At 40.0% G+C, this 26166-nt stretch overlaps 1 protein-coding gene across 2 annotated transcripts in view; it reads left to right on the top strand.

The window, feature by feature from the left end:
- Positions 1-3683: 3683 nt before the first annotated feature.
- pde8b (phosphodiesterase 8B) overlaps positions 3684-26166 on the top strand; it is a 52219-nt gene continuing 29736 nt past the window's right edge. The window contains exons 1-2 of one of the 2 annotated variants that reach the window (XM_036529195.1): positions 3684-3848; positions 25988-26044. In XM_036529195.1, coding sequence (XP_036385088.1) covers positions 3795-3848; positions 25988-26044 — 111 coding nt within the window. In that variant the 5' untranslated portion in view covers positions 3684-3794. Of the gene's footprint in view, positions 3849-7108; positions 7630-25987; positions 26045-26166 lie in introns of those variants that run through there. The other variant, XM_036529194.1, reaches the window with a different exon arrangement.

Raw genomic sequence — 26166 nt, 5'->3', positions numbered from 1 at the left:
GTAATCAGTACCACAGAGCCGCAGCTTTGTGTCCATCATCCTTTAACCCCTCCCCTAATCCCTGCTACCCGGGGATAGACAGGCTGTCTATCTGTGTAAATATGCATATTCATACACACACACACGTTCACATACATCAGTGCACACATTGGTATGTATACGCACATATCTTTAGAGGAAGCAGTACCGTACTGTTAATACAAACAATTAGGTAAATAACATTGAAGTGGTGGTGGATGAGCCTGGAATTGATAGAGCAGAAGGCCTGCAGTGAACTCTATCAGCAGTTGTTGAATCCTGATCTTGACAGTACTGTCTTTACAGTAGTTCCTGCTCTAGTCACGTGGTGATCCAAAACCTTGTTTAGCATGGCTCTAAACCATTGGTTTTTCACCTTTATGAGGTACTCCCCTACCATTTGGTGTCTACTCTCACAACTGAGTAGAGTAGTGATTCCTGGATGAGACTATGAATAGCAGCCCTCACTTAAATTTCAGAGGAAATCCCCTCCTCCTCACCTGTTTCAGTGCACAGTTACATCAAGTAGAAAGAAAGATCCAGCTCTAAAGGCTTATTTTTGCTGCAGTCCGTCTTGAAAATGCCTAAGGAGGGCAATCCTCGTGAATGTCACCATCAAGAAATGTGGACATTTTGTTGTTTAGCAGTAGTCTAGGAAGGAGTGGCAGTTTATCACCAAATATGTTATACTGTTTTACAAAACACATAATATGGAAGATGATGGCTGCCTGTATTCACTTGCTTATTAGAATGTCTTCTGGAACAGGGCCATTTAGGACTGGATACAGTCATGCTCCTGTCGCAGCTACGGTACATGTCACTTTCAGAAGGGACAGAGGTCAAAGGAGCATCTTGTGGCAGAACAAAGACTGATGCAGTGATTTAATAGGACCAGGACTCATGACTGTGGAACGGGAATATGTGTTTGAAGAAGGAAATGACTTCCTTTACCATTAAGAAAGGAGAAAGTTTAGAGTAATGCAATGAGGGTAATGATTGTTGGAAACAGATGGTTAAGTACCTCTATGATAGTGTATGTGTGTTGTGGCTGTCTGTCTAGCACCACTGTTGAGTGGTGCTCAGTTCCATTGAATTTTTCTTAAATTTGTTTATTATTCAAAGGTTGAAAACGTGAATAAACATTATTTTATTAATATTACATACTATTTAAACATAAATAAACATTATTTTTCTTTTAAAAATTCATTTGTCTAAGCCTTTAAATTTATACGTATTTATGGAGCGTGTTCAATGCATGCAGTAATGACATTGAGATAACACAAAACCAATGAAGTGTTTCCTGTGGTTACATTTCATTTGTGTGTGTCTGTGTGTGTACACTTGCGCATATGTGTAAGACACAATAGAATGAAACCTTAATCCATTTTATCACATTTTGTCTCGCCTATCTCCAGTGGCCCGCTCTCCTGCCTTTTTTTTTTCATAAATGTCACGTTTCTCCAGGTATTTGTCACCTTTACACAAGATTCTTGATTTAGGGACGTGATAGAGGGACCAGTAAGTCTTAACAAAGAATAAATAGGAAGTGGCAGTGGTTATGAAATACTCATGCATGTGGACACAGCGCTCTGAATAGAAGCACATGTACAGAGCATAGCCTCGTGCTGGAACTTCTCTAGCTCTCCCTGTGCGCTCTAGTCTCACTGACTTGTACTCATCTTGTTTTTTTTTTTGGGATCTAGACTCACTAAATACCAGTTTTTTTTTTTTGTTTGTTTTTTTTTTTTTAATTAATGCAGACCATCATTTGGTATTGGAAAACTGGCTACTCTTAGAAGGGTCTGTGTTTGTTTCACATACATGGCAGGGATTAAAAAATATGAGAAAATATATAAAATTATTGTGTTGAGTCACAATCGACCTGAAAGATTTATTTAAAAGTCTGAGACATTTTTATCACCAGTACTTGTCTTCTAGTGTAGTTTTTGTGTAATTACAGTACCCTTACAGTACACTGTGAACATTTCACTAAAATGTAGAATTTGGATTTAATGTGATTCGTGGATGTCCCAGTAACAGTCCATAGTGTACAATGTTGTGCAGAGTGTACTGTTTAACACAAAGTACAGAAAGCAGTGTGCCGTGCTGCTGAATGGACACGCCCTCAAAGTAAATTTAAGGTTTGTTTTTCTGCTCCCGTGAGTGAGTGAGTAGTGTTGTGAGTATTGTCATGCGTAACTGGCACCCTTTTCGGAAGCAGGTTACGGTTCCTCTGAAAGGCATGGCTTATGAGTAATTAGCCTCATGTTGGAACCTCTCTAGCTTGAACCAAGCGGCTGCGCTCTATGTTATGAATAATACATGTTTTGCAATCATTCCAAGGTCAACCTCGGCTGCAGATATTGCAGGAGTATTGAGGATGGTGATGTTGCCAACCATCATCTTCCATACTTAGCAGCCATCTGAATTGCACCATACTGTGTGTAGCAACCCCACTTTGAAAAGAAGTTGGCAGTCCCTGACTGTAAGAACAAATTTAATATGTATGTCAGTAAACTGAGCCAGAAATTAGCAGTTGAAATAAACAAATTCAATTTAGAAATGACTGATTCATCTGTTTTGTACTATGTTCAAAACCTTTAAAACTAGGAAAGGGTGTCTCACTTTCTTGCATTCTTTACGAGGCCTGGGACTTGCTTGTGTGTCTATGTAATAATTGCACTTAATGAAAGTAATGTAAATAGTGTAGTTATATTTACTGACATCAAGGGAGACAGTATGTGGTTAGAAGTTGTGTAAAGTGTGTATAAGAGTCATGGATATCAATTCAGACAGAATTTTAAAGACCCAAGTAAAAAGAAACCACCAAAAATTAGTTGAGAGTCATAACCTTGACATTTCATTTTCTTTTAACTGGTCGACCAAGGGGGTACTGGGTAACTGAGGACAGTGTACAAAAAAATCATAAAAATTCAAGTGCAAACAGAAGAATTAAAACCTTCTTACAAGAGGTCAGGGTTATTATGTTGTTCATCTTTGGTAGGGATTGGGAGGAACAGACAGGACATTTGTCTCAAGTTTCCTTGAAATCCATGCATAATTGGCAAAGTTACAGACCAGTAAGTAAAACACAAACAGGCCTCCTTGACATTTTACAGAGGCCACCATGGGATCTCACCACATTTTATGCATAATTGGCCGAGCTATGGGCATTTTTAACATCCACACAATTTAGGATATTTCCTAAATAAATACTGAAATGGATGGTCTGTGTCAATTTAAAAATCCTTAAGTGGTGCTTCTACACAAAAATGACAAATATGACTAATATTACACCACCTGCAATAAATAGCCTTCAAGGCCACCGTGATGAGATGTTTGTCAGTGCCTTTCTGTGAGGGAAGTTTATGGCTAAAATACTGCCAGCTGTAGCCGGTGTTGTTTTTACCGCGAGGCAAAAGCCTCATGACCAGACACTGGAGTTCCAGTGTGCGTCTCTGTAAGGGTAGCGCACGCCACACTGTTATTGAGCGGTTGTGTTTACCGGGTATGATCCCGTGCCAAAAGCATGCACGGTGCCGTGGGAGGGCACTAGGACCGCACGCACAAACCTCTGTCACCGTTGCGCTGGTGAGGGGAAAGTTCTGAGGGTGCACCGACTTTAAAGTCTGAAAGTTTTTTTCAGGTTGACTGTGGTTCAACGCAACTGTCGTAAGAATGTGAACGGGACCTGTCTCGGTGAGATTGCGTCTCGTCAGGAATTAAAGAGATCTTTCTCCCACGGCTGTCGCTGTACGGCAACTTCTCGTTACGAAATGAACCAGCGAAGGAAAAAAGAGAAAGAATTTACCAACGGACCTCGGAAAGAGGTAAGGGGACATAAGATGTGTGGGTAAAAAGGGATGCAGCGCGAGAGCAATACGTCCACAACTCTACAGACCTAATCCTGTTGAAAAATACATAATTACTAGTTCATAATCATTTACAGAGTGCCTTGATCTCTTTGTTAAAATAAGCCAAATAAATGATCAAATTAAGTTATGGGACCAGAAGTAAAGGGCTTTCCATAGTGCCATGCTTGGCAGAGGTTACATGTATTTTAATGAGTTTTGAAAGTTGTATGGTAAAGGCATTCTTTTACTTACTATGTCTTTGTTTAGCTATTTGAGATAAGGAACTGGCCACAACAGGCTCGATTACAAGGTAGCTTCTTTTAACTTTTATGTAAATTCAATGAAAGGTGCGGCACACGGTGTATTTTTTTAATCAATGTGTTCTGATGACAGAGGTCTATGTCCATACAACCTAAATAATAAAATGCTGGCAATCGGTAGATAATATATTTTTGAGCCTTATTTCACTTACGGTTCTGATATTCCTGTTTGAAGCGCAAATAATGAAACTACACACAATTTCCTATTCAAAGGTGATACTTGCAAAAAATGCGTTACACCGTATGTGTTGTAAAAGGAAGAAGCTTTTTGGGTTCAGGTTTTAGCATATTATATACATGTCGGCGTGGTTTTAGAACCTCTGTCTAATGAACCCCCTCACTTTGTCACAGCTGGACGGCATCGGGCTTCTAACTCAAAAGTATAGATTCACTGCGGTCCTGCCTCATGGTCACCAGGGGGCGCATGTTGGGCAAATTTGCAGTGCTGGGGGCCCGATAAATATAATTGGCTTGGTTGGCAGTATTAGACCCTTATGACTGCCAGTCAACAACCCTCCTCCCCAGAAGCAGGAAAGAAAGCCTCTGACTTCAGAATGGGACTTACTACCTAAAGTACCACCACATAAGGTTCTTGGCACCTACAATTTTAATAGCAACCAAAGGTGAAACTGGGATATAAGACTGGCCTGCCTGCATGTTGGCATGTTATCATTTTATCTACAAGACACTGTGTACTGTATGCAAGCAATGTAGCAATCCTGCCTGTGGGAGGCTTTATCAGGGCAATGACGGTACGAAGCTGAAGCATGTTCAGATGAGGACATTGTGTTTGTTGACAGACCTGTAATCCAAGAATACTGTAAAGTTTTTAGGGTTATTCAGTTTCCTGGGACGTCTGGGAAGCCACAGTGCACTTCCAAGCTGAACAGAGTGTCAGTGGTTTTATACTGACTCTGGAAAGAATTAGCAGAAGGCACTGACTGCTCTAACACGTGACTATGGCATGTCATGTGTGCTTGATATACATTTGATCAGAGAAGACTCGGGACATGCTCCTGACACCCATGACCATTCTCAGTGTTGGTATCCTTGGACATGATTGTTGATTTACTTGTCCAGGACAGTGTACAGTACTTTCATTTACATGTGATTTATTTATAAGGTGCAGTAGGATGTGTCTGAAACATAGATGCAGTTTGTGTTAATGAAGGGTATAACAGCAGAACACTACCCAGGGAATTAAACATGCAACCATCTGGTGACAAGCCCAGCTCCTTAACCTCTAAATCACACTGCCACCCTACTAGCCAATCCGATGTTGAAAGGATGACCTCCTTTGTTAGTTTTTAGTTGTTGCTGCTGTCATGAAGCAGTGGTAGGAAATGATGAGGCTGTGACAGTATCTCTCACAACAGTAAGCATGAATTGGTTACTTGCTGCAACTATTGATGTAGCACTTGATGCAATTCCCCCTCAGTGACCTGGTACTGTACATGTTGTCTGTAACAGAATTTAGTTCCTTCTTTATTCTTTCACTGGGGGGCAATGAAGAGTTACACTCTTAATAAAACAGCTGTGTACCATGTAGCGGGTAGCTTGTTTTGGTTAGACTAGTTTTTTTTTTTTCATTATTTATTTTATTTCTGCTTTGATTAATTTGGTTGATTCCGTGAGTTCATTTTCTTCTTATCTTTCACCTTCCACTGGGGGATTCACATCATATCAGAGACGCAGGGAGTCAAGTGATTGAATCAGTGCAGACCAGTTCACTCAGTTATTATGTTCATGTGAACACTTAGTTCAGAAATGTCTCTTAAACACCTGAAGAACCCAACACAAATAACACAGCACTCCTCCTTTTGAGTTAAATTTCTTAAAGCAGCCATTTATATTGTTGTTGTTTCATAAATATAGCATTTTGTAATCCTTCCTGCGATTCTGTGCATACTCCAGAACTGTCTGAGATGCCATTAGGAATGAGGAATGAATCATAACAGCTTCCAATTATTCGATTTTGAAGAGGGCAGTGGCTGTATTATCTATTTTTAGTACATAATTCAAGTTATTGAATTATGTACTATTTTCTAAATAAAATTTGTTTTCCCCAAAATTATCTTTCATACAGTCTTCCACAGGAATTTACCTCTCAAGTTTTCTCTACGTAAGCAGCTGGTGTTGGAGTGATTGCTATCCACGTACATTTTTTCCAGTCCCATTTCTATGAATTCCACTAATTTTATTGCAACTATTTATTTTAATGGACGCACTTACTAATTATGAGATGGTGGTACGGAATTTTTTATTTTTATACGCACCAATGGGAATGTGTAGGCTGTTTGCGATTCTCTAAGCAACCTTCTGTGTGTTGGACTGGAATATATTGCAGTCCTGATCAAACCATTGGACCAGGTTGTCTGACAGAAAGGGCGTGGATGAGATGTTTCGAATGATTATTCACTGAAGGGTGTATGTACTGTACTCATGGTCATAAGATGCGTACGGGGACCAGCATTCACTGTTTTATCAGTGCGATTGTGGTACGGGCAGAGGTGTGAACGGCTGAAATGCCGAAGCCGAAATGTACGACCATGATGCATATTAGCAATCCGCGGAATAAACGAGAATCTCTGACAATACAGTGACCTGTAGAAGTGTGAGTTTTTATTGACCCATTCAGATTAGCGCCTCGCCGGGCGTGAGATCACTCTTCTCGAGAGACATACACGATGACAGGAGGACGTTATTTATGTGCAGATGAAAGCGATCAATTGAACAAGATGTAACGCAAGATGTGTTGCCATAAACCGAACGCTTTAGTTCATTATTGTTATTAATAACGACAGTGGCCGTGTTGTACATTATTACCAAAGATGTTTTTTAGCTGACCGTGGAATGCTATTACAGTAGCAGTCGTGCGGGCAGCGCATGAGGAAAAGCACCTCGAGATCCACTGAGCGCTGGAATAAACGGGATAGCTCGGAGGTGAAACAGAGGAAACATTAAAATATTTTTCCTTGATGTGTTCAAGTGGACAGCAGAGGAGAGGTGGGGGAGTTGCGATAGCGACTAACAGCCGATGTGTTGAGAGGATAGCGAGGAGAGACCAGGCAACGAGGGAATAGGAAAACGATACACAGAAGCAACTGGATTTATCATCAGAGATCTGGGTTTGCGCAGCGACCGTTGTGTGAGGTATGGGCTGCGCTCCCAGTATCCACGTCTCTCAGAGCGGGGTGATCTATTGCAGGGACTCGGACGAGTCCAACTCCCCTCACCAGACAACGACTATCTCCCAGGGTACCGCTGCCACCCTCCACGGCCTCTTTATCAAGACCGACGCGGCAGACTCCATCCCTTCAGTTATCGCTTACCAAAGCAGGCACACGCGAACGAATTCGCACCGGGACCGCAGAGAAAACAGCGCAGGACACATCTGCATAGAGGCCGAGACGCAGACGAGCCACGCCAGCGTTAAGGTATGGGAGCGAGTTGTGCTGATTCATAAAACGACACGGAACCTATCCTTTACATTCCAGCCGCACTTCATTATGTGAGAGCTTATAGGCCCATAAGAATGAAGTCAGATCAGTTTTCATTTCATTGTACGCGTTTTCTGTCACAGTATCTTTATAGCAGAGGCTTGACGTTCACGAGCATTTGATTGATTGTTATAAAATAGTGTTGAGCGTCGGTATCATTTATTAAGTTAGCGACAATAAGAGCAGTGATATTATAAGGATTTGTCTCAGTTTTGGTTTTCCACTTAAGGCTGTGTTTGTGTGTACTCATATGAAGCTATTATTTGCAGCAAACAATTATACATAAAACGGACAACCTAAACTGTGATGGAATTTGGCATTAAGCCTCTCTGGCATCATCATATATTCAGATATTATCCATAATATGGTGAAATAGCCACAACTGTTTCGACCTTTTCTTTTCAGTGTAGGTATCATGATGCATAGCATCACTGAGGAAAGGGAATGTGTCTTTCTGTCTCAGAGGAAGTGCCATAGATATCTGAGTTGATAACCAAAAAATACAGACAGTGGTATTAAGTTCATATCAAGGGAATCAGCATCATTATTCTTAGTTTGAGTGTAGTTTCTGTGTTTAGTGTAGTGGTCTGTTGCCTGCTAGTAGCAGTTTGGTTTTTGTTGTAATGGATATGATTCTCATGCTGTAGAGCCTGACCCACCAATAGGTTTTTGCCTGCAAATCAGACAGTCATACAGTCAACAGACTTCTTATTTGTCCTGTAGTTGAGCTCAACACAAAGTAAACTACTGTTCCGAAGACTGGGCCAACCATGGCCAAATCTCTATTTTTAATTTTCCAAAAAGCAGATGTATTGGATGGCCTGACTCACATATATTTGGACTACAGGTATTATACTGAACAACACAAAAACCTACGATAGATATCCAACTGCAATAATGAAGCAAAAGGCATATATGTGATCTCATCACATGCTTTTGCTTAATAATGAAGTAAAAGGAATGTGTGTTACCTATATTTATGGCGATCATCATCATTTGGTGGATCCAAGGCATCGGTTCCCATCACATACTAAGCTACTCATTTCATGGCAGAAATTCTGTGGGAAGGTTCATTACTTGTAAACCATAGTACACTATATGGACAAAAGTATTTGGCCACACCTGTTTTTCAGGGTTTGGGCTAGGCCCCTTATCTCCAGTGAAGGGCAATCTTAATGCTTCGGCATACCAAGACATTTTGGACAATGCTATGCTTCCAACTTTGTGGCAACAGTTTGGGGAAGGCCCTTTTCTATTCCAGCATGACTGTGCCCCGTGCACAAAGCAAGGACTATAAAGACATGGTTTGATGAGTTCAGTGTGGAAGAACTTGACTGGCCCGCACAGAGCCCTGACCTTAACCCCATCGAGCACCCCATGAACTGGAACGGAGATTGCGAGCCAGGTCTTCTCGTCCAACATCAGTGCCTGACCTCATAAATGCTCTACAGAATGAATGGGCACAAATTCCCACAGAAACAGAAATCTTGTGGAAAGCGTTCCAAGAAGAGTGGAAGCTGTTATAGCTGAAAAAGGGGGACCAACTCCATATTAAAGTATATGTATTTGAATACAATGTCATTACAATGTAATGGTCAGGCGTCCGAATACTTTTGTCCATATAGTGTATGTAATAAACCAAAACCACATACTAATGTTCAGCAATATGAGAGTTTCGTACACTTTGCCATGAGGGGAAAAAAGGCTAGGGATGGCATTCTGAGATTGGAGATCAGCTGTTCACGTTATAAGCCTAGAAAATGTGTCAATAATTGCATTGACTGCTGCAGAGCTGTGACGCCTTTGCAGTATCACGGTGAGGGTGTTGAGGCTGTTGGAGGTCTGTTTACCCCTCCAGTCATAGCTTGTGTGTGCTCTCTCTAGACAAGTGTCCTACAGAAGCTTTTCTGAAATATAACATATACATATACCATATACACTATATGGACAACAGTGTTCGGACGCACTGATGTTGGACGAGAAGACCTGGCTCGCAATCTCCGTTCCAGTTCATGGGGTGCTCGATGGGGTTGAGGTCAGGGCTCTGTGCGGGCCAGTCAAGTTCTTCCACACCGAACTCATCAAGCCATGTCTTTATAGTCCATGCTTTGTGCACTGGGGCACAGTCATGTTGGAATAGAAAAGGGCCTTCCCCAAACTGTTGCCAGAAAGTTGGAAGCATAGCATTGTCCAAAATGTCTTGGTATGCTGAAGCATTAAGATTTCCCCTCACTGGAGATAAGGGGCCTAGCCCAAACCCTGAAAAACAGGTGTGGCCAAATACTTTTGTCCATATAGTGTATGTTAACTAATAACAAGTTGGGTCTTCCTATGCCTCCAGAACAGCTTCAGTCCTCATGGGATGTTAGACTATTCTTTAAGAAGGAAAGCTTTGGTGTTGGACTTAATCCTTGTGTCTATGAAACCTTGCTTGAATTTGCTTCACAGTGTGTATGGGAACGTCATTGTCTTGGAATATGGGAACATTTTGAGGAAACATTGTTTTGCACCATAGGCTGCATCTGATCACCTAAAATGATTTCATATTCCTAGCCATAATTCTACCATGCACAATAAAAATCGGACACAAAGACTCTTACAAGATGGCTGTCCATACCATAACGGATCCACAACCATGTTTAATGGTTGGGAATAGGCAATGTGAGTTGAAAGCTGCCTCTGGCTTTTTCCAAGCACACACCTGTCCAGATATAGAAAAAAAGGCATAAAAGATTCCTCACCAGATCATATTACTTTCTTCCACTGCTCAGAAGTTCAGGTTTTTTTGCTGGTTATATCAGGTTATGCATTGTTGCACATTGGCCTTGGTTATAGTCTGTTTGACAACCCAACCAGCTTTGTGAAGCTCACAACATACAGTTTTTGTTGAGACTGGGTCATGGATAGTTGGAGTTCTGTGGTAATTTTTAGGCAGTTGTTTTGTTTTATGATTTTTAGCAACTATCTTGTTAAGTGTTCCCCTATCCCTGTTGGTGACTTTGACTTGCAACCAAAAGTTTTTAACTTTTTGGCGTGTTCCATCATGATATTCGACACCGTTCCCCTTGACACATTAAATAATTTTGCCTTTTCTATGACTGAAACACGTCCAATTCTGCACCAGCTATTTTACCTCTTTCAAAATCTCCTTCAAAATCTCTCATATTGTTTTATAAAGTCACGTATTAAAGTTTGATTTTAAAACATCTTTCACATCTAAAATGAAATATACTGTATTATATTGATTAATATGTTGTTCAGCCCAAGAAAATATTGAAAGTGCATTCAAAATATATTAATTAAAAGCAGAAATATAGTGCAATATACTAAAACAACAATAATGTACGTGTTTTCGATATATTGATTGAGCTAAAAATATATTCTAAAACCTGTTCTCGGTATCAAATTTTTTTCAATGGGTTTATAGCAGAAACATAATATTGGTAATCAGTATTTATTAGTATTTATTAATGTGAAACTCATGTGTAGACTCCTTTTTAATTGCAATTTAGTTACGTCAAAATGTGAGTCCTTTTCCATTTGGTGTTTCTATTAGTTTAACCCCTGTGTATACAAACTTGAAAGCTAACAAGGAAATAATCAAAGTTCCCAGATTACTTAATGACAAAGGACTGGTGTGTGTGTGTGTGTGTGTGTGTGTGTGTGTGTGTGTGTGTGTGTTTACTGTCTGTGTATCTTCTATATATCTGTATCTATAAAAAACATTGGAACGCAAAATGAAAAGGACTATTCATATATTCTTGGTGTTTCAATAATTTTGTATATCCACTGCATACATATGCAGTCAGGCTTTCATTTGAAGAGCTGCACACTTCCACACATTACAGCAGGCAGCAATTAAATCCAAACTTTGACCTACCTGGTAATGAGAGAATGCATGGTTACACCGCAATCTTTTTTTTTTTTTTGTAAAGCAGAACTCAGTAATTTGGCTTAATTAATTTGAGATCAACATAATAGCAAATTTATCAGTAATATTTGGACTCTGTTTGTAAAGCAGCAGTGTAGCATAGTACATAAGGAGCAGGACTTGTAACCGAAAGGCTAGCAGTTTGATTCCCTGCCAGGGCACTGCTGCTGTACCCTTGGGCAAGGTACTTAACCCACAATTTCCTCAGTAAATATCCAGCTGCATAAATGGGTAACATGGGTAAAAAACTAACTGATGTAAGTTACTCTGGGTAAAACCATCTGCTAAATGCCAATAATGTAAGGCTCTTTTCTTTGTAGGACTCTTTTTGTAAAGTAGAACTTAGTAATTTCGCTATTTAGTGCTCCTGAGATCAACATAATAGCAAATATATCAGCAATATTTGGAGGGAACATTTCACAGGAACAACATTTCAGGAATGCGTTTAAGGTAGCATTTGAAAATGAAGCAAGTTAGGGAGAGTCGTATTTGATCTGAGTTAGTGGTGATGTCAGAAGGATGTGAGAGTCCTGTTGAGTGACGTGTACGCACTGAGGTCAGCCCTGAGACTCCATTGACATTCACTGCATCGCTCAGCTGAGCGGTGATGCCGCGAGGTGACTCACACCGTCTTACCGTATAGAACGAGAGACCTCCGTCTCATGCTTAATGTTTAACAATGCCGGTGAATATTCTGATCGATCGTTCATCGGGTTGCGTGACGTGAGGGCTGAGTCATTTTGGGATCAGTCCGCTGTGTGTTCCCCCCTCCCCACTTATTTTGTTTTTGTTTGCATTTGTTTGACTGGCTGTGGTTTGCATTGCTTCCTTTTTGCATGCCTGAATGTCACATCATCTCTGTGAGACATTAAAAAACCCCTTTTACACAAGACATATACAACTTTTGCTGGAAAGGCCCCGGTCATGGACTGAAGGACGTGCAAGAGACCTCAGTTAAACCCGCAGGCAGTGCATTATTTTGTTAGAGACTGAATTTATGGTGAGAACCAGTGTTGTAAATACAAATCTACGCTCAAGTTACCAAGTTACCAGTCAGGCATAACGTCTGCAAGACTTAATCTCAAAGAGAGTAAACAGCACAAAACCCGTTTAGTCAGGTTTGAAACGAATACGGTTTAAAAAGCCAATGTTTTTTTGACATCATAAACACTCCTGCCCTGGTATCTATGTCTTAAGTGTTCAACAGATAACCTTTTGAGTCTATCGTTAGCATCTTCATAATCTTATAACTCTTTTATGCATATATGCTTGAGGGAGAATAAAGTATTTAGGATGTTGCATAAAGATTGTGTATTTTAATTAAATATTTATAGTTTTTAGCATTCATTTTAATTAACTGACCATTCGTATCTGGATTGGTGCCTTGCAGGGACTGTTGCACAAGCTCTATAGCACTTCATTAGTGAGGCAGGTGATTGGGTGTAGGTAGTTTAACCTGTTAAATGTAAACCCTGATGAAAATTGAAACTGAAAAAACATAGAAAGGAACCTTTATGTCCACTTCTCAACAGACCCCACCTCCCTTTAGAACCTGGAGGTTGGACTAAATGAGTGATGTGTCACTCTGTCTGTGGTGGTCTTACTACAACAGCACATCACTAGGTGTGTTTGCACCGGCCCAGACCTCTCGTTCCCAGGGTTCTGCTCGGGGACCATGTAAGTCTCCATTCCCTCCCCTTCACATTCACACTTTGGGCACTGTGATGTGTTATCCTGTTGTTTTATGCACCCATGATGTCTGCCTGCACACATCTCAGGAAACCCTTCAAAACAGGGTTCAGTAGGTGTGCATTTCTATACATATGGATAATTATTTTTGATTGCCAGCAAGTGAATATTAACTTTGCAACATTTAATACTAGATAGTCCAATGAACCTAGATGGCATGATAGTTGACATACATAGATATACCTGAGATTAGCAGAGAAACCTATCCTAGACCAGCCATGGTAAGGTGTAGCCAGACTCAGCCCAAATCAGGGTTTTAGTATCAATAAAGATCAAAGGAATAGTCATCCAATGTTGCTGTTTTATGATAATCTCTGAGCACATTTTTGCACAGTTACAGCCATTGCCTTGTGCACAGTGATCTTGCCAGTGCTACTGCCTAGAATGAGCATGTGGTACAACAGGAGAAGGGTTTAACAAGTATGCCATTTTCTTGTGGTCATTATGTCATAAGGATTAAAATGCATGTTGGGTGTTTTTTGTGGCCATTATATTGCACGGTCAGATGAGGATAAACTCACCCTGAAAGTGTTGACTAATCAGAGGCCTCATCTGTAAGAAACTGTTGCAGTAGCTCTCTGTCTATGGAGCTGTGGAGAGCCTGCAAGATAAAAGGCTAACATCTGGGTCTGTTCCAGTGGTTGCCAGGTGACGGTCTGTAAACCAGCCTATGACGCAGAGCAATGGAGAGGCTTTTTGATGCCAGCTTTGGATCACGCATTCTCTCTTTTCCTTCAAATACCCCGGCGATACACAGAAAAATCAATCACGCACATTTGCAACAAAATGTGATACTTGATTGTCAATTATTCAGAATTATGATTACATATGCAGTCTCTTTGGAAATGCAGAATTGGTTTTAGATTTTTGGAAGTCCATGCAGGCTTTACAAATGCCGTATTTGCCTTTAAAAGTGAAGATACTATCAGAATAGTGGTGTGTGTAACCACAGCACTGCAAAAGTATGGGTTATAATAATGTTTTATTAATATTCCGATTGCAGAATATTAATTGATTTTGAATCTTTTCTCCCACAAAGTAATTGTGGGACAAAAGAACTTTAGTAGACCCCTAAACAATTCTTCTGCACAATTAAACAGCTTAGCATTTCTCATCTTTGTGGAGGGTGTTCTGCTTGGCTATTTCAGCGTTTGAAATCTCATCCTGGAACCAGCTTCTCAACAGTAAGGACAGTAAGAAATACCAAGAGCTTTGGCAGAATTATAGCACTTCAGAGGTCAAGACTGACAGATAGTGCTATTGTTACTCTAGATGATTGGCACCAGCACTTCCATGTAGCATTTGTAATGTGCGCAAATAATAGAGTGTTGTTTGCCAATATTAAATCTGATTGCTTTTCATTTTAAAAGATTAGGAGGAAGAGATGGAGTCTGAGTGATGAATTAATGCCAAATGTACTTAAACTAAATACTGTAAATGTGTATGTACATATATATTGAAATACATTATTTATACTAATGGAGACTTTTTCCAATGAGAGTGCCTATGTAATGGCAGTATAACGGCTGTTATGCAGTGCTCAAAGGCTGTGGCACCCTCAGATCCAGGCCTCTCTCACTAGCTTACCCAGAGTCATAGCTGGTGAGAGAGGCCTCTATTCAGCAGTGACTTTGTTTCTAGGTTTTGTGTGTTCATGTTGTTGTAGAATTAGAAGTTTTGCCTTCTCTGAGTTTGACGAGTGATGTCTAATGGCCACGTGGGGAGGGGCCAAACCTTTGAGCTGTTCTCTGAGATGCCGACAGCTCCCTGGCAGTGATTTATGATGGCTGCCCATCATTTGTGTTAGCATGACACTTATCAATCTGCACATCATGTCAATGATACAGAGAGTCCGGCAGGATCTCGTACGGTTCTGGCAGTTAGCCGCTGAAGATGCTTCCATAGAGGAATGGCCACAGAGGGACAGCCCGTATCCCGCTGAAGCCTTTGTAGCAGGGCAAAGACCCACGAACAAGACTTTAACTGTTGGGTTGTGTGCCAATGACTCTCCGCAAAGGTTATATCCATCTCGTAAAGTGCGTTGTTTAGAAAAAAAAAACTATTTACTTGCTGCTACCATCTTTTATCGCCAGTCAACCTTTAACCTTTCAGCCTTCATCATGTCAAAACCATGAAGCATGATTGTGAATCGGTGTCTCTGCAGAGGACTAAAGAGGTCAAAATGTGGCAGGAGACCAATGTTTTGTGTATGGATGTTCGAAGCTCCTGCAGGGTCTGAATTTGGATAAAAGAACTGGGTCAGTGTGCCCTGTGTGCCCATAGTTCATAATCAGGCCATGCCACGGCTATTCTAGGCCTGGATTCTCAGAATCTTTTGTATGGCAACATCACAGCATGTCTTTTGTTAGACTGCGACACGACCACAGCTTCAAGAAGACTTGAAATGGGGGGTCCATTGAGGGAAGCTCCTTCAAACACAATGATTCGGCTGTGTCTTCTATTCATGTGGAGCCAATGCAATGCAAGTGCTGTAAAAAAGGTAGAGATGAAAGAGATTTTTTCCCGTAACACTTTATGTAAGCAGGGAACTTGTATCTGCATGTTGTATGTTTTGAAACCGTATTTATGTGCTGTATAAATCTAAATTTAGACAAAAGATGAATGATATCATTCCATTAGCCACTAATGTAAGCTAGTATTGGACTACTTTAGGTTTCACAACAGGTCCTCTTTATCATAACTCTTTCTCAATATAGCATATGAGCAGCTATGTGCTGAGCAAGCTGAAAGTAAGTTACTTTGCCCTGCTACCCTACAGGTAGTAACCACACAAAAAAGATATCCATATCATTGTAAAATACCAAAGCCTATGTTAGTTACTGTAGGTAAGCATGCTTATTCAAATGCATTTTCTAGGAGTTGGGTTGGTTACTTGTGGTTGTGAAAGAAAACTGCTAATGGAGGGTTCCAACAGAAAGAGGAAGATTCACAAACTTGGTATTACATTTTTAAAGCTTCAGTTTCAGCTACACGTTGGGTGGAACATGGTAAGACCCAGATCTGGGATTCAGGAGTGCAGTTCAATAAATAGCCATAACATGAAGGTTTGCCTCAGTATTGAGGCTATTTATGGACATGAGTGGACCGAGTACCAGCTTTTTACCAAATTCACTGCATTTATGTGTACAGATATCATCAGCCCTCTGTGAATCTACCGCATTGTGTGCTTAAGATAACGAACTCTCCAAAGATCTTTTTTGAAAAGACACCACACAGAAGTAATAAACACGGCATAATAGGTCTTTGTATTTTTCAAAAGAATTACCATCTAATATCAAACAGTGGTGGGAAATGTGATCGGAGACCTTAAGATAGAAAGTGCTGTAAGTCAGCAGATACTGTACACTGTCCCCTCACAATTAACATGTAGGGAAAATTATGGACCAGCAAAAAGCTAAAGACAGAGCATATCCACAAAAGAATTCAGATGTTTATTCACAGTTTTATGTTGGTTCCTTCTGTGATGATGCCTCACTTCTTATTAGAGCTTGTGGCCCTAGAACCCTGCAGCATTGTGAATAAAACAAAGCCGTTTGTAAGATTTTGAGAGTACTGTATTGCAGTAATGGAGGCAATGTCCTCTCAGAATTTTTAATTAAAATATTTTGTGAAAGAATAAATGACTCCAACCATAAGCATGTTAGACTTTTCTGTTGGTTCTGCAAAAAAATAATGGAATGATCAGCAATATATTTGAAGGTTTGTCCATGCATAATTATGATGTATGGTTAAATCTTGAGAATGGTTTACCCAAAATGTCAATCACTATTAACTCAGCCTTACTGTAGGATCATCATTTGTATAGAATGACTCTCCTTGTAATGTAATTTCTAGACTAACCTTTTTTATACGTTTCTCAAGCCCCTCAAATGCACGTTATCACCTATTTCCTGTATGTTGAATCAAGGACAAATCAGAGATCCTATAGAATAGAAGGTCTGTACTGAGTTGCGACAGTATCTTGAAGCCAATACAGTGTGCTCATGAAGTACTTTATTGGAAAGCAATATTGAAATTATAAGCAATTTATTGGAAACATATGTTACATTCTAAGATTAAAAAGCACACAGTATGCCTTATCTGCTATGCTACTTAATGAAATATATAGGAGAGCGATTTGAATCTAAGCAAAAAATTAATCCTCTTCTTGGAATTGCTGAAAGCATTTACATAATTATTAGATTTTTTTCTCTTGATTTTTCTGGAGTATGTCTTTAATTTCCTGGAATTTTTATGGTATCAGTAATTTAATTTCATTTTAAGAACAGTTCTCATGTGTAATGTATAATATTGCCTTGTTAAGTGTGATGACCCTTGTGACCTTATGTTAAACGTAGACCAGGCCTCTGCTGCCACCGTTGTGGGTGCTTTGCTTCTCATTCAAAGAGGAGGGGGTCATCTTTCCAATGACCTTGTTCTGTACATGAGGAGGTGCCCATCAGTCACTGCTCACGTTAGCGTGATGAGCCGTTCATATTTCACACGTTACAGCCAGAGTGTCTCCGTGCTCCAACTCCAGCGAGGTGGGGGCCAAAGCAACATTTCATATGGGATGAAAACCATGACATTTTAGCGGTTTCTTTCAGCTGTATCGGGAGATCGATCATGAGATTTTGCAAAAGGGAATGAAGGATGTGTGTGTGTGTAGTTTTCTCACCCAAGCCCGTTTTGACACATCACCTGAGAGCTCTCCTCACATATTACACAGAACACATTAAACCAGTCTGGTGATTATGTTTGACACAGACAGCACTGTGTTCTCAGTGTGTTTTAGGTGAAGCAGTTTATGTACTAAAACATAAGACATGAAGTGACTGTTTATCTCCACAATGAGAAGTAGAACATTTCGGAAAACAAATTGATTTTAGGCCTCTTTAGAATGTGTGTGTAGTTTTTTTCCAGTTGGTGTTTTGCTCGATTTATATGTGTTTGCACTGTTTTCAACCCAGCTGGGTCTGGACTGGAGTGATGCTGATATATAATACCAGCGGTCTGGACCCTGAGGATATTTTACTTGTTTTTCACTCCTTTTTGCTTCTGTGCATGTTTTCCTTTTTTAGCCATGCACAAGAATCCAAGTGTTGCACTGAAGTGTTTACAGGGAAAAAGGGTGTGTAGTGTGCATGCATATGAACACTGTGAAGGGAACCCAATTTCATATGAGTATGCATAGCAGCAGAAAGTGAATACATCTATAGAAAAACACTGTGTAAGATGTGCATAACACTATTTAATGACGCCCCAGTCAAACAAATAAAAACAGTCTTGATAGGGTATTATTATTCCCCTTTGTATGTTTATTTGATAATCCCACAGTTTAGTATACTTGATACTGATACTAGAGAATATATATTTGGCTTGGTTTTTGTGCACAAGGGTTTGAAAGAAGTGATGTATAGTGTACGTAGCTGATAGAATTGTATCCCAAGAACTGAATGCCATCCCCCTAAGGCTACAGCAACTATGATCAATTAGGCAAAAATATGAGAACAGGAAACTGGTAGCCAAGCAGAAGACTAGCAAGCAGAGGGGACACAGACACATGACCACATTCAGTGTGTGACTACTGAGACACAGGACTGTATGCTTGAAAAGGTCGATTCCAAATTCTAGCGAGAGAAAAGGGGACCCGATTCATTAGAATGATCTTACATTTTCACTGTCTGTCTTTATGTTTTTGGTTGTTTTACACCAGTGGTTGAGATGTTGTTTATTTACCCAGTTTTGGATGATCTGTCTTTTGTTTAATACAAAGTCGACCGGTATCAGTAGGTTGCCATACAGTATCAGTAGGTCAGATTGGTGGGGTGACCCAGTATATCTAACCAGATGAGCTCCTCCAAGGGGGAAGATGCTATTGTCCAGGACCTGAGACAGTGATTTTATTGTTACTGTGTTGCTGTATTTTTGCCCCCTATTTTTTTAACTGGTAACCAGCGCCAGGGTGCATGTGTATGTGTGTATGTTGAATCTGTATGATACGTTATGTATACACACATATACATATTGAAAGTAAGCAGTTGCTATAGGAATGAGCATTTTTTTCCTCTACTGGGTTCTGTGAAGTGTTTTGTACCCAGTGAGTCAATAAGGATAAATGCTGAGTTTATGGTAATGGAGGAAGGGTTGGTGCAAATGTTCACCCAGAGTTTGGTGACATCATTTAGGCTTAGATCTTTGGTGCATTTAAGTGTCAGCAGGAAGATGTCTTTGTCAATTAAGGTAGAACATTGTGGGGGCTGTGTGTTTTCATGATGATATTTTGTGTTATTCCAGAAAGAGAGGAGATGTTATTAGGAGTGAATTTCAAATGTCCATTGTGTCCTTAATTGAGTTACTAAGCGCTGGATACACAATGAACACTATTGCTTCTGAGAAACTTTTTCATTTTTTTTGAAATGGTATGAGAGTGCCATTGCTGATATGTGTAAAATGAGTTACTCCCTTCTGAGACCCAAGCTGAAAGATAAATGGATTGCCGTCAATTTTGAAATTAGGCTTGTGCCAGATGGAGGATAGAGTGCACAGACAGAGATGCCATTCTTTGTTATTATACTGGACTCAATCCACCGGGCTTCAATAATGCCTGAATTTCTGGGGGTTTTGTAAGAAGGGAGTATTTTTATTTTAGTGCCAATGAAGGATAGATCGCCATGTGAGTGGAACACTCTGATCTCTCAGCCATTATCCAAGCAGGCGTGTTAGTTCTTTCTTTCTGTATCCATTTAATCGGAGAGTGAAGTTGAAAGGAGAGGCTGAACGGGAGAAAGTTAAGAGACACGAGAGCGGCGCGATACTTTCATTTCTGAAGGATCTGAAGTTCTCATGCGCACTGGAGGATCGTCTCACGAGCAGAATTTACTGATAGCTTTGCCTAGAGACGTGAGGCAAATGCATTTTGGGAGCGGTAGGGTCACAATGAATAGGTAATTTATTTTAGGAAGGACTGGCACTCTTATAGCTGCAATGTGGCCTGCACGGTGAAAGTGGGAGATTTTTCCCTTTGTTCCTCTGTACTGGTTTTCATGACTAGAACGATTCTATAAGTCACATACATTGTACATCTGTTAGATAGTTTGATTGTGAAGATGATTGACGTCTGATGGTCCTCCTTAATAAACAGCCTTGAGCACTCCAGTTAAATGTGAGGTAACCTTTCTGCTTTGGACCATATAACCTGATATTTTCCCACACTGTTAATGGTTGTGTAAATATTCTTGCAAATTTCGCAGGGAATGTGTGAACTCCTACTATGTCTTGAGGCTTACCCATATACACAAATATCAACCTCGATCAAGTAACATTTTCTCAGAAAATTAGAACATTACAAATTGCAAATAATAGTAATAATAGTGAATAGAGATGTATCTCTAATAAAAATTATTAAGAAGTATTGTGATGTGTACATTGCATAAAGCATGAGAGCACATTGATTCATAATCAGTGAGACATTATTGTGCCACTATTCTTTTATCATATTTATCAACATTTATCAAAATTAGCAACAATGTACAACCACACTGTTATTGTGCATCATTATATTATAAAAACAATGTGACAAAATGTGTGTGTGCAGTGTGACTTGCTGAGCTTAAATCAATTTCTCATACGAGTGCACAAGGCTTTTTCTCTTTCTCTTTCTCTTTCTTTTTGTATTTCGCAATAAGGTATACGAAATGTGACAAATTAATAAACAAGCTGTAAACAATGAATCAGTGGCATTGTTAGGGTTTCCTCATGTTTCTGTTAAATGCTTTTTCGATTTTAGAAACTGCCACGTGGCCTCATGTTTACATGAGATTCAGTTACAGTATCATAATATAAACAAAACATTATTTGAAATATTTAACAACTGTGAGTCTGCGCAGAAATGGGAGGACATCTGTTTTCCTTTTTTTTTTATTTCTGCCATTAAGATTCTGAACATGTATTCCTATGACATATTATTTAAATGAATGTACACATGGCACATGGCACATTAAAAGCATATTACAACAGCATAGCCACAGAACAGTAAATGAGCAAAAAGAACTGCTGGGGTATAACCATACCCAATAACTGTAGTTTTTTTAGTATTACAAATATATATTGCTTTACAGTTACACCTAAGAGCAGCATAACTACACCATACAAACATATACAAAATGACTAAGAGTGATATGTTAGAGTTACACTACCTTTTATCATAGTGTTCGCATGGTGTGAAACAATGATCTTTAAAAAGGCACCTACATCATGCAAACTCACTCATAGCATATAAGAATAACCTGTAAAGGCCATATTGGACTATATTGGGGATGGGAGTGATCATATTCTGGATGCTAGGATGGCAAAGGGCTATGTTATATGGAGCAAATAATGGGTTGCATTTTCTATGGTAAAACATTTTATACATCATGTTTGTTGCTACAAATATTTTAAATCCCCTCATCTGTAAGGCTGTAATTTAGGTACAATACTTGATTGGTTTTGCTGTCTTTAAAACTAGACTAAGAGGCCACGAAAACTAGACAGCATTATTGTTATTTCCATAAACAACTCCACACCGATGCTTCACTTTGTCACGTTCAATGACACAAACAGATCAGCAACATATATTTCTGTATTTCTGGCCTTTGACTTGGACTTCGAAGTCATATGAAATGTAACTTGAAATGCATCTAGTTGTCAAGACTACCACATACTGCAGTTTAAGCAAAGATGTGGTTCAGATGGATCCTTGTCTTGAGAGGGAAAATTAGGTGTGTACAAACACAAAACAATTAAGTGGTTTGCCTTGAGACCAGTTGAAGTGGTCTCAGCCTTAAACTGTCAGAAAACAGTTACCAAGAAATTTTTTGAAAGAACTTCATTAGTTGCGTCATCTCTGAGCAGCAGATCAAAGCGGTGGCCATTGTTGACAAAATGTCTAGGCATTTGGAGTTAAAAGAGCATCTTGTGTTGATGCATGCACTTATGTTCCTGACTGAAATGTTATAAAGGAATGGTCAGAGAACTATTTGTTTTGTATTTGTTTTGTATTTATCGCGATGATATGATATGGAAATAATCTAGTTTGTTAATCCCTGTTTTTGGAACAATTGTAGAATGAAAATTGTACTGTACATTCATGACTATAATATAGCACAAGGACTGTATTGAGGAAATTCTTAGGGTTGTGATCAGGTAAGCAATGTGTAATAATCCCAGAAACAGTGATAATTTATCTCTTATAAAGGGAATTCAGTATAGACAAATGATCCCAGTGGGTCAGTATTATGATACTGAGAGGACTGAGGTATTTCAATGTGGGAGCATTTATATGACACCAAATAGGACTGAAAATAATGAACTGAACAACTTCAGATGAACTCCTGTAACCCACAGGTCAATCATTTGTGGTGTCCTTTCTCCGTGCAAAAAGAGAACTGTGTCTGCAGACATAGATTATGAACGAGGATTACATGAATAATGATGTAACCGGTTTAAATTTGGGACTGTGAGTCGTTGGATGAATGCTGCAACAGAGACCATTCTGCTTCTGAATAGAGTGCAATAGAGTCAGTGATGACTGGTGTGCAGGTACGGAAGCAGGTGATATTGTTGTCATTAAACCAGAGGAACCCCCCCCCCCATCCACATATCTGTGAACTAATCTATCACATAGGGTAAATTACAGAAAACAATTCATCCTCCTAAAAACATTGTGGTGCATTTCAACGACTTTATGAAGAACTGCAATTACGTAAAAACAGATGCAATTTGATTTGCTTATGGTGACATTAAATCTGAATAATTAGACGTTAAACTAATCTCATGAAGTTGATAATAGGCCAATTCTAATTTTACACTGACGTGTGTCTAAAGACAAGTACAGTGACACTTTGTCTAAAGGAATACCACACCCTTAAAAGCTGTGTCTGAATTTAGGGTTCATGAGATTATATAAAAGAAACTTATCTATGAAAGAGTCGTTGTTGATTTTAGATGCGGAATTGTTTATTGTCCCGTTGTGTGCTCTAGAAAAGCACATGACTGCTCAGTGACTTGAAGATATTATGTAAAGATGACTGTTGATTTTCCCCACTCCACTAAAGCACAAAGACTCTTTATGATTCAGTCCCATCGCTGGCCTGCCCAGAATCATGGATGTTTCAGCTGAAATCGTCCCTGCCGCTGCTGCACCTCGGAGTGTGTCAGGAGGTTACTTCTCTGAAAGAAACAATCATCTTGGGCTCTTCGGCTTCACTGCTCACCCACTCAGAGCATCAGGTTATTTCTGTTGTGACACCGCAGACTATCCCCACAGACTGGCTGCGCCTTGGTCTGTTTGCACCAGCTCTTACACAAGGCTTCAAAGATATCCCACAGTGGTTTCTTGGACTGCTCCCTATCTTGGGCACATACATTAGTAAAAAGTTTGGACACACCTGATTAAGATGAAGGGAAACATGCGTATTGAAAGACATGTTGATCTAGAGACTTATGCTTAAATGCTTGAAATTTGTTTCTTAGGCAATGTAAATAGTGAGGTTGATGCCTATGTATAAATTTCTCTCCAAAAAGAAAATTATTTTTTAAAAATATTTTTTGGCTACTTTGAAGAATCTAAAATATAAGATAGTTTTGATTTGTTCAACACTTTTTGGTCATTGCATAATTCCATTTGTCTTGTTTTATAGTTTTGATGATGAAATATTATTATTCAAAAATGTGGAAATTGGTTAAAATAATGAATAAAAGTTGTGTCGTTTTGACTGGTACTGTATGTTTCCTTAAGTAGGGCAGATGGCAGAATGTCCAGATGGATATTACTCCAGCATAGCGGCAGGTGCGGCTACAAGTAAAGCTGGGAGGTCACTGAAAAAATAGCACCTCTGTACAAAAGGCAAAGGCTCTGTTTAAGGGCTATCAATACCATATGATATTCCTGAATGCTGTGTCATCTCTGCTGCATAAGTTGCGTTGCTGCATAGTACAGGTGGCAAGCCAAATGTCCTAAGTAGAAAATTCTCCTGAAATCAACTGCAACCCCCCCGTTTTAAACAAACCTCAAGCTTTTGAATTCAGGGAATAACATAACATAGGCATTTCTTCTCATTGTGCCATGTTGTGTGCATATTAAAAACAGCATTCAGCTGGTCTTTTTTTGTTTCTGTTAGTCAGCTGGAATTTATACTTTATAAAAAATGAAATTGGTTTAGAAGTCAGTCATGAGCACTAATATTCCATAGTCACCAGTATACAGTGATGGATAGACAAATATAACTATGTCTGCTGACTGGCAGCTCATCTTCTTTGAGAGTACGGAACTATTGAACAGACTATTGTACATCATTACTCACAGATCTCAACTGCACAGTGAGTATATGGGGGGAGGGGACCTGACGATCAACGTCTAAAAGCTGGTCCAGAAATGCAGCCTTTCATCTGGAGTGAATCACTCCACTCCAGCGGTGCGAATCTGTGTGTCGGCTCTAAGGGATAAGGAAAGATGCGGAGGACGTGGGGTTGAGTGATAGGGAACAGTAGGTCAGGGGAAGCCTCTCTGTATGCTGAAGATTGAGGGTCCGAAGATCAAAGCCATCGCAGGAGTGCTGGCCATCTCACCTGGACAGACTGGGGATTGTTTTGTTTTTTTTTCTGCAAGGCAGGGCTCAAAGAATGGAATTGAAGCTTTGTCCTGCACAGTGTATCTTGAGGATCTTCTCTAATTTCCGGGAAACACAAGAGAAATCAGGCAAAATGCCTAATGGTGTAAACAAAAGTGCCAGTTATGAATAATGGCGTATCATGAGTTGTGTTTTCTCAGAACCCTATTCAGAGCATGCTGGACCTCTTTGATGATTTGCTTTTTTTTTTTCATTGTGTCCTTTATTTAACAAAATGAGTCTGGTACTTCTCAGCTTATTTTTCACAAGTTAAAGTTGCTAACTTCCTTAACCAGGTGCTGGCGTTTGTTGTAATGACTCATGCCTCAACAACAGTATGGATTATTTTTAGCAGTTCAGAACAGAAAGCATTAGCTCTGCCCCAGTTGTGCCGGTGCTGTGTGAGGACAGGCCGGCGGTTCGGGGTGGGGCGGGGGGGGATGCGTGCATGTGCTCGGGCACGTGGTGACCCCGGCACGACACGCCGGAATCCCCTGCTGAGGAGCTTAATGGCTGCATTAGTGACGCGGGGCGCTAAGGAGGCGTGCGTCAGACTCGGCTGCTACAGGAGGCTGCGTCACATGGCAGCGGAAGCACCTGTCCCCGCGGGCCTGGAGAGGTGCTCTCTGCGGACGCCGTGCTCCCTCTCAGCTGCACCCACAGAGAGCAATAACACAGCCTGCCGGGCAGCCAAGGGTTAACACACTCCGTTTCCTCAGAGTAGATGCTCTTCTACCAAGGATTTACTTTGTGGTGATTGCAGTGCTTCCAAGTGGAAGAACTGAGGTTGGTGTAATGGTGAAAAACAGGCTGGATTTTCAGAGACGCTTCTGGATGGAGGTTCTGTGATGGTAAATGAGTGCTTTTTCTCCGTGTATAATTGCTGACCTCTTGCCGATCCTCGCTTTTCTGCTGTTACTGTTTATTGTTCTAAAGTTTTTGTATGTTTGTTTTTTTGATGCAGGTTTCTGCAACAGAGGAATGCATAGGCCCTATGCGACTGACCCAAGAACCTATTCAGGTAAAAACAATGTACCTTTTAACACTGCAAAACAGTCTGCGCTCCTTATTTTATGGGTCACCACAATTTTTTTTGGTCTTCATTTCTAAACCAAGAAGCCCATAGGTTTTCTGTCCCCATGG

The sequence above is a fragment of the Megalops cyprinoides genome, chromosome 5, assembly GCF_013368585.1.
Source record: "Megalops cyprinoides isolate fMegCyp1 chromosome 5, fMegCyp1.pri, whole genome shotgun sequence".
Taxonomy (NCBI): Eukaryota; Metazoa; Chordata; class Actinopteri; order Elopiformes; family Megalopidae; genus Megalops; species Megalops cyprinoides.
Note: the sequence above shows the minus strand (reverse complement) of the source record. Positions and strands in the feature narration are given on the sequence as shown.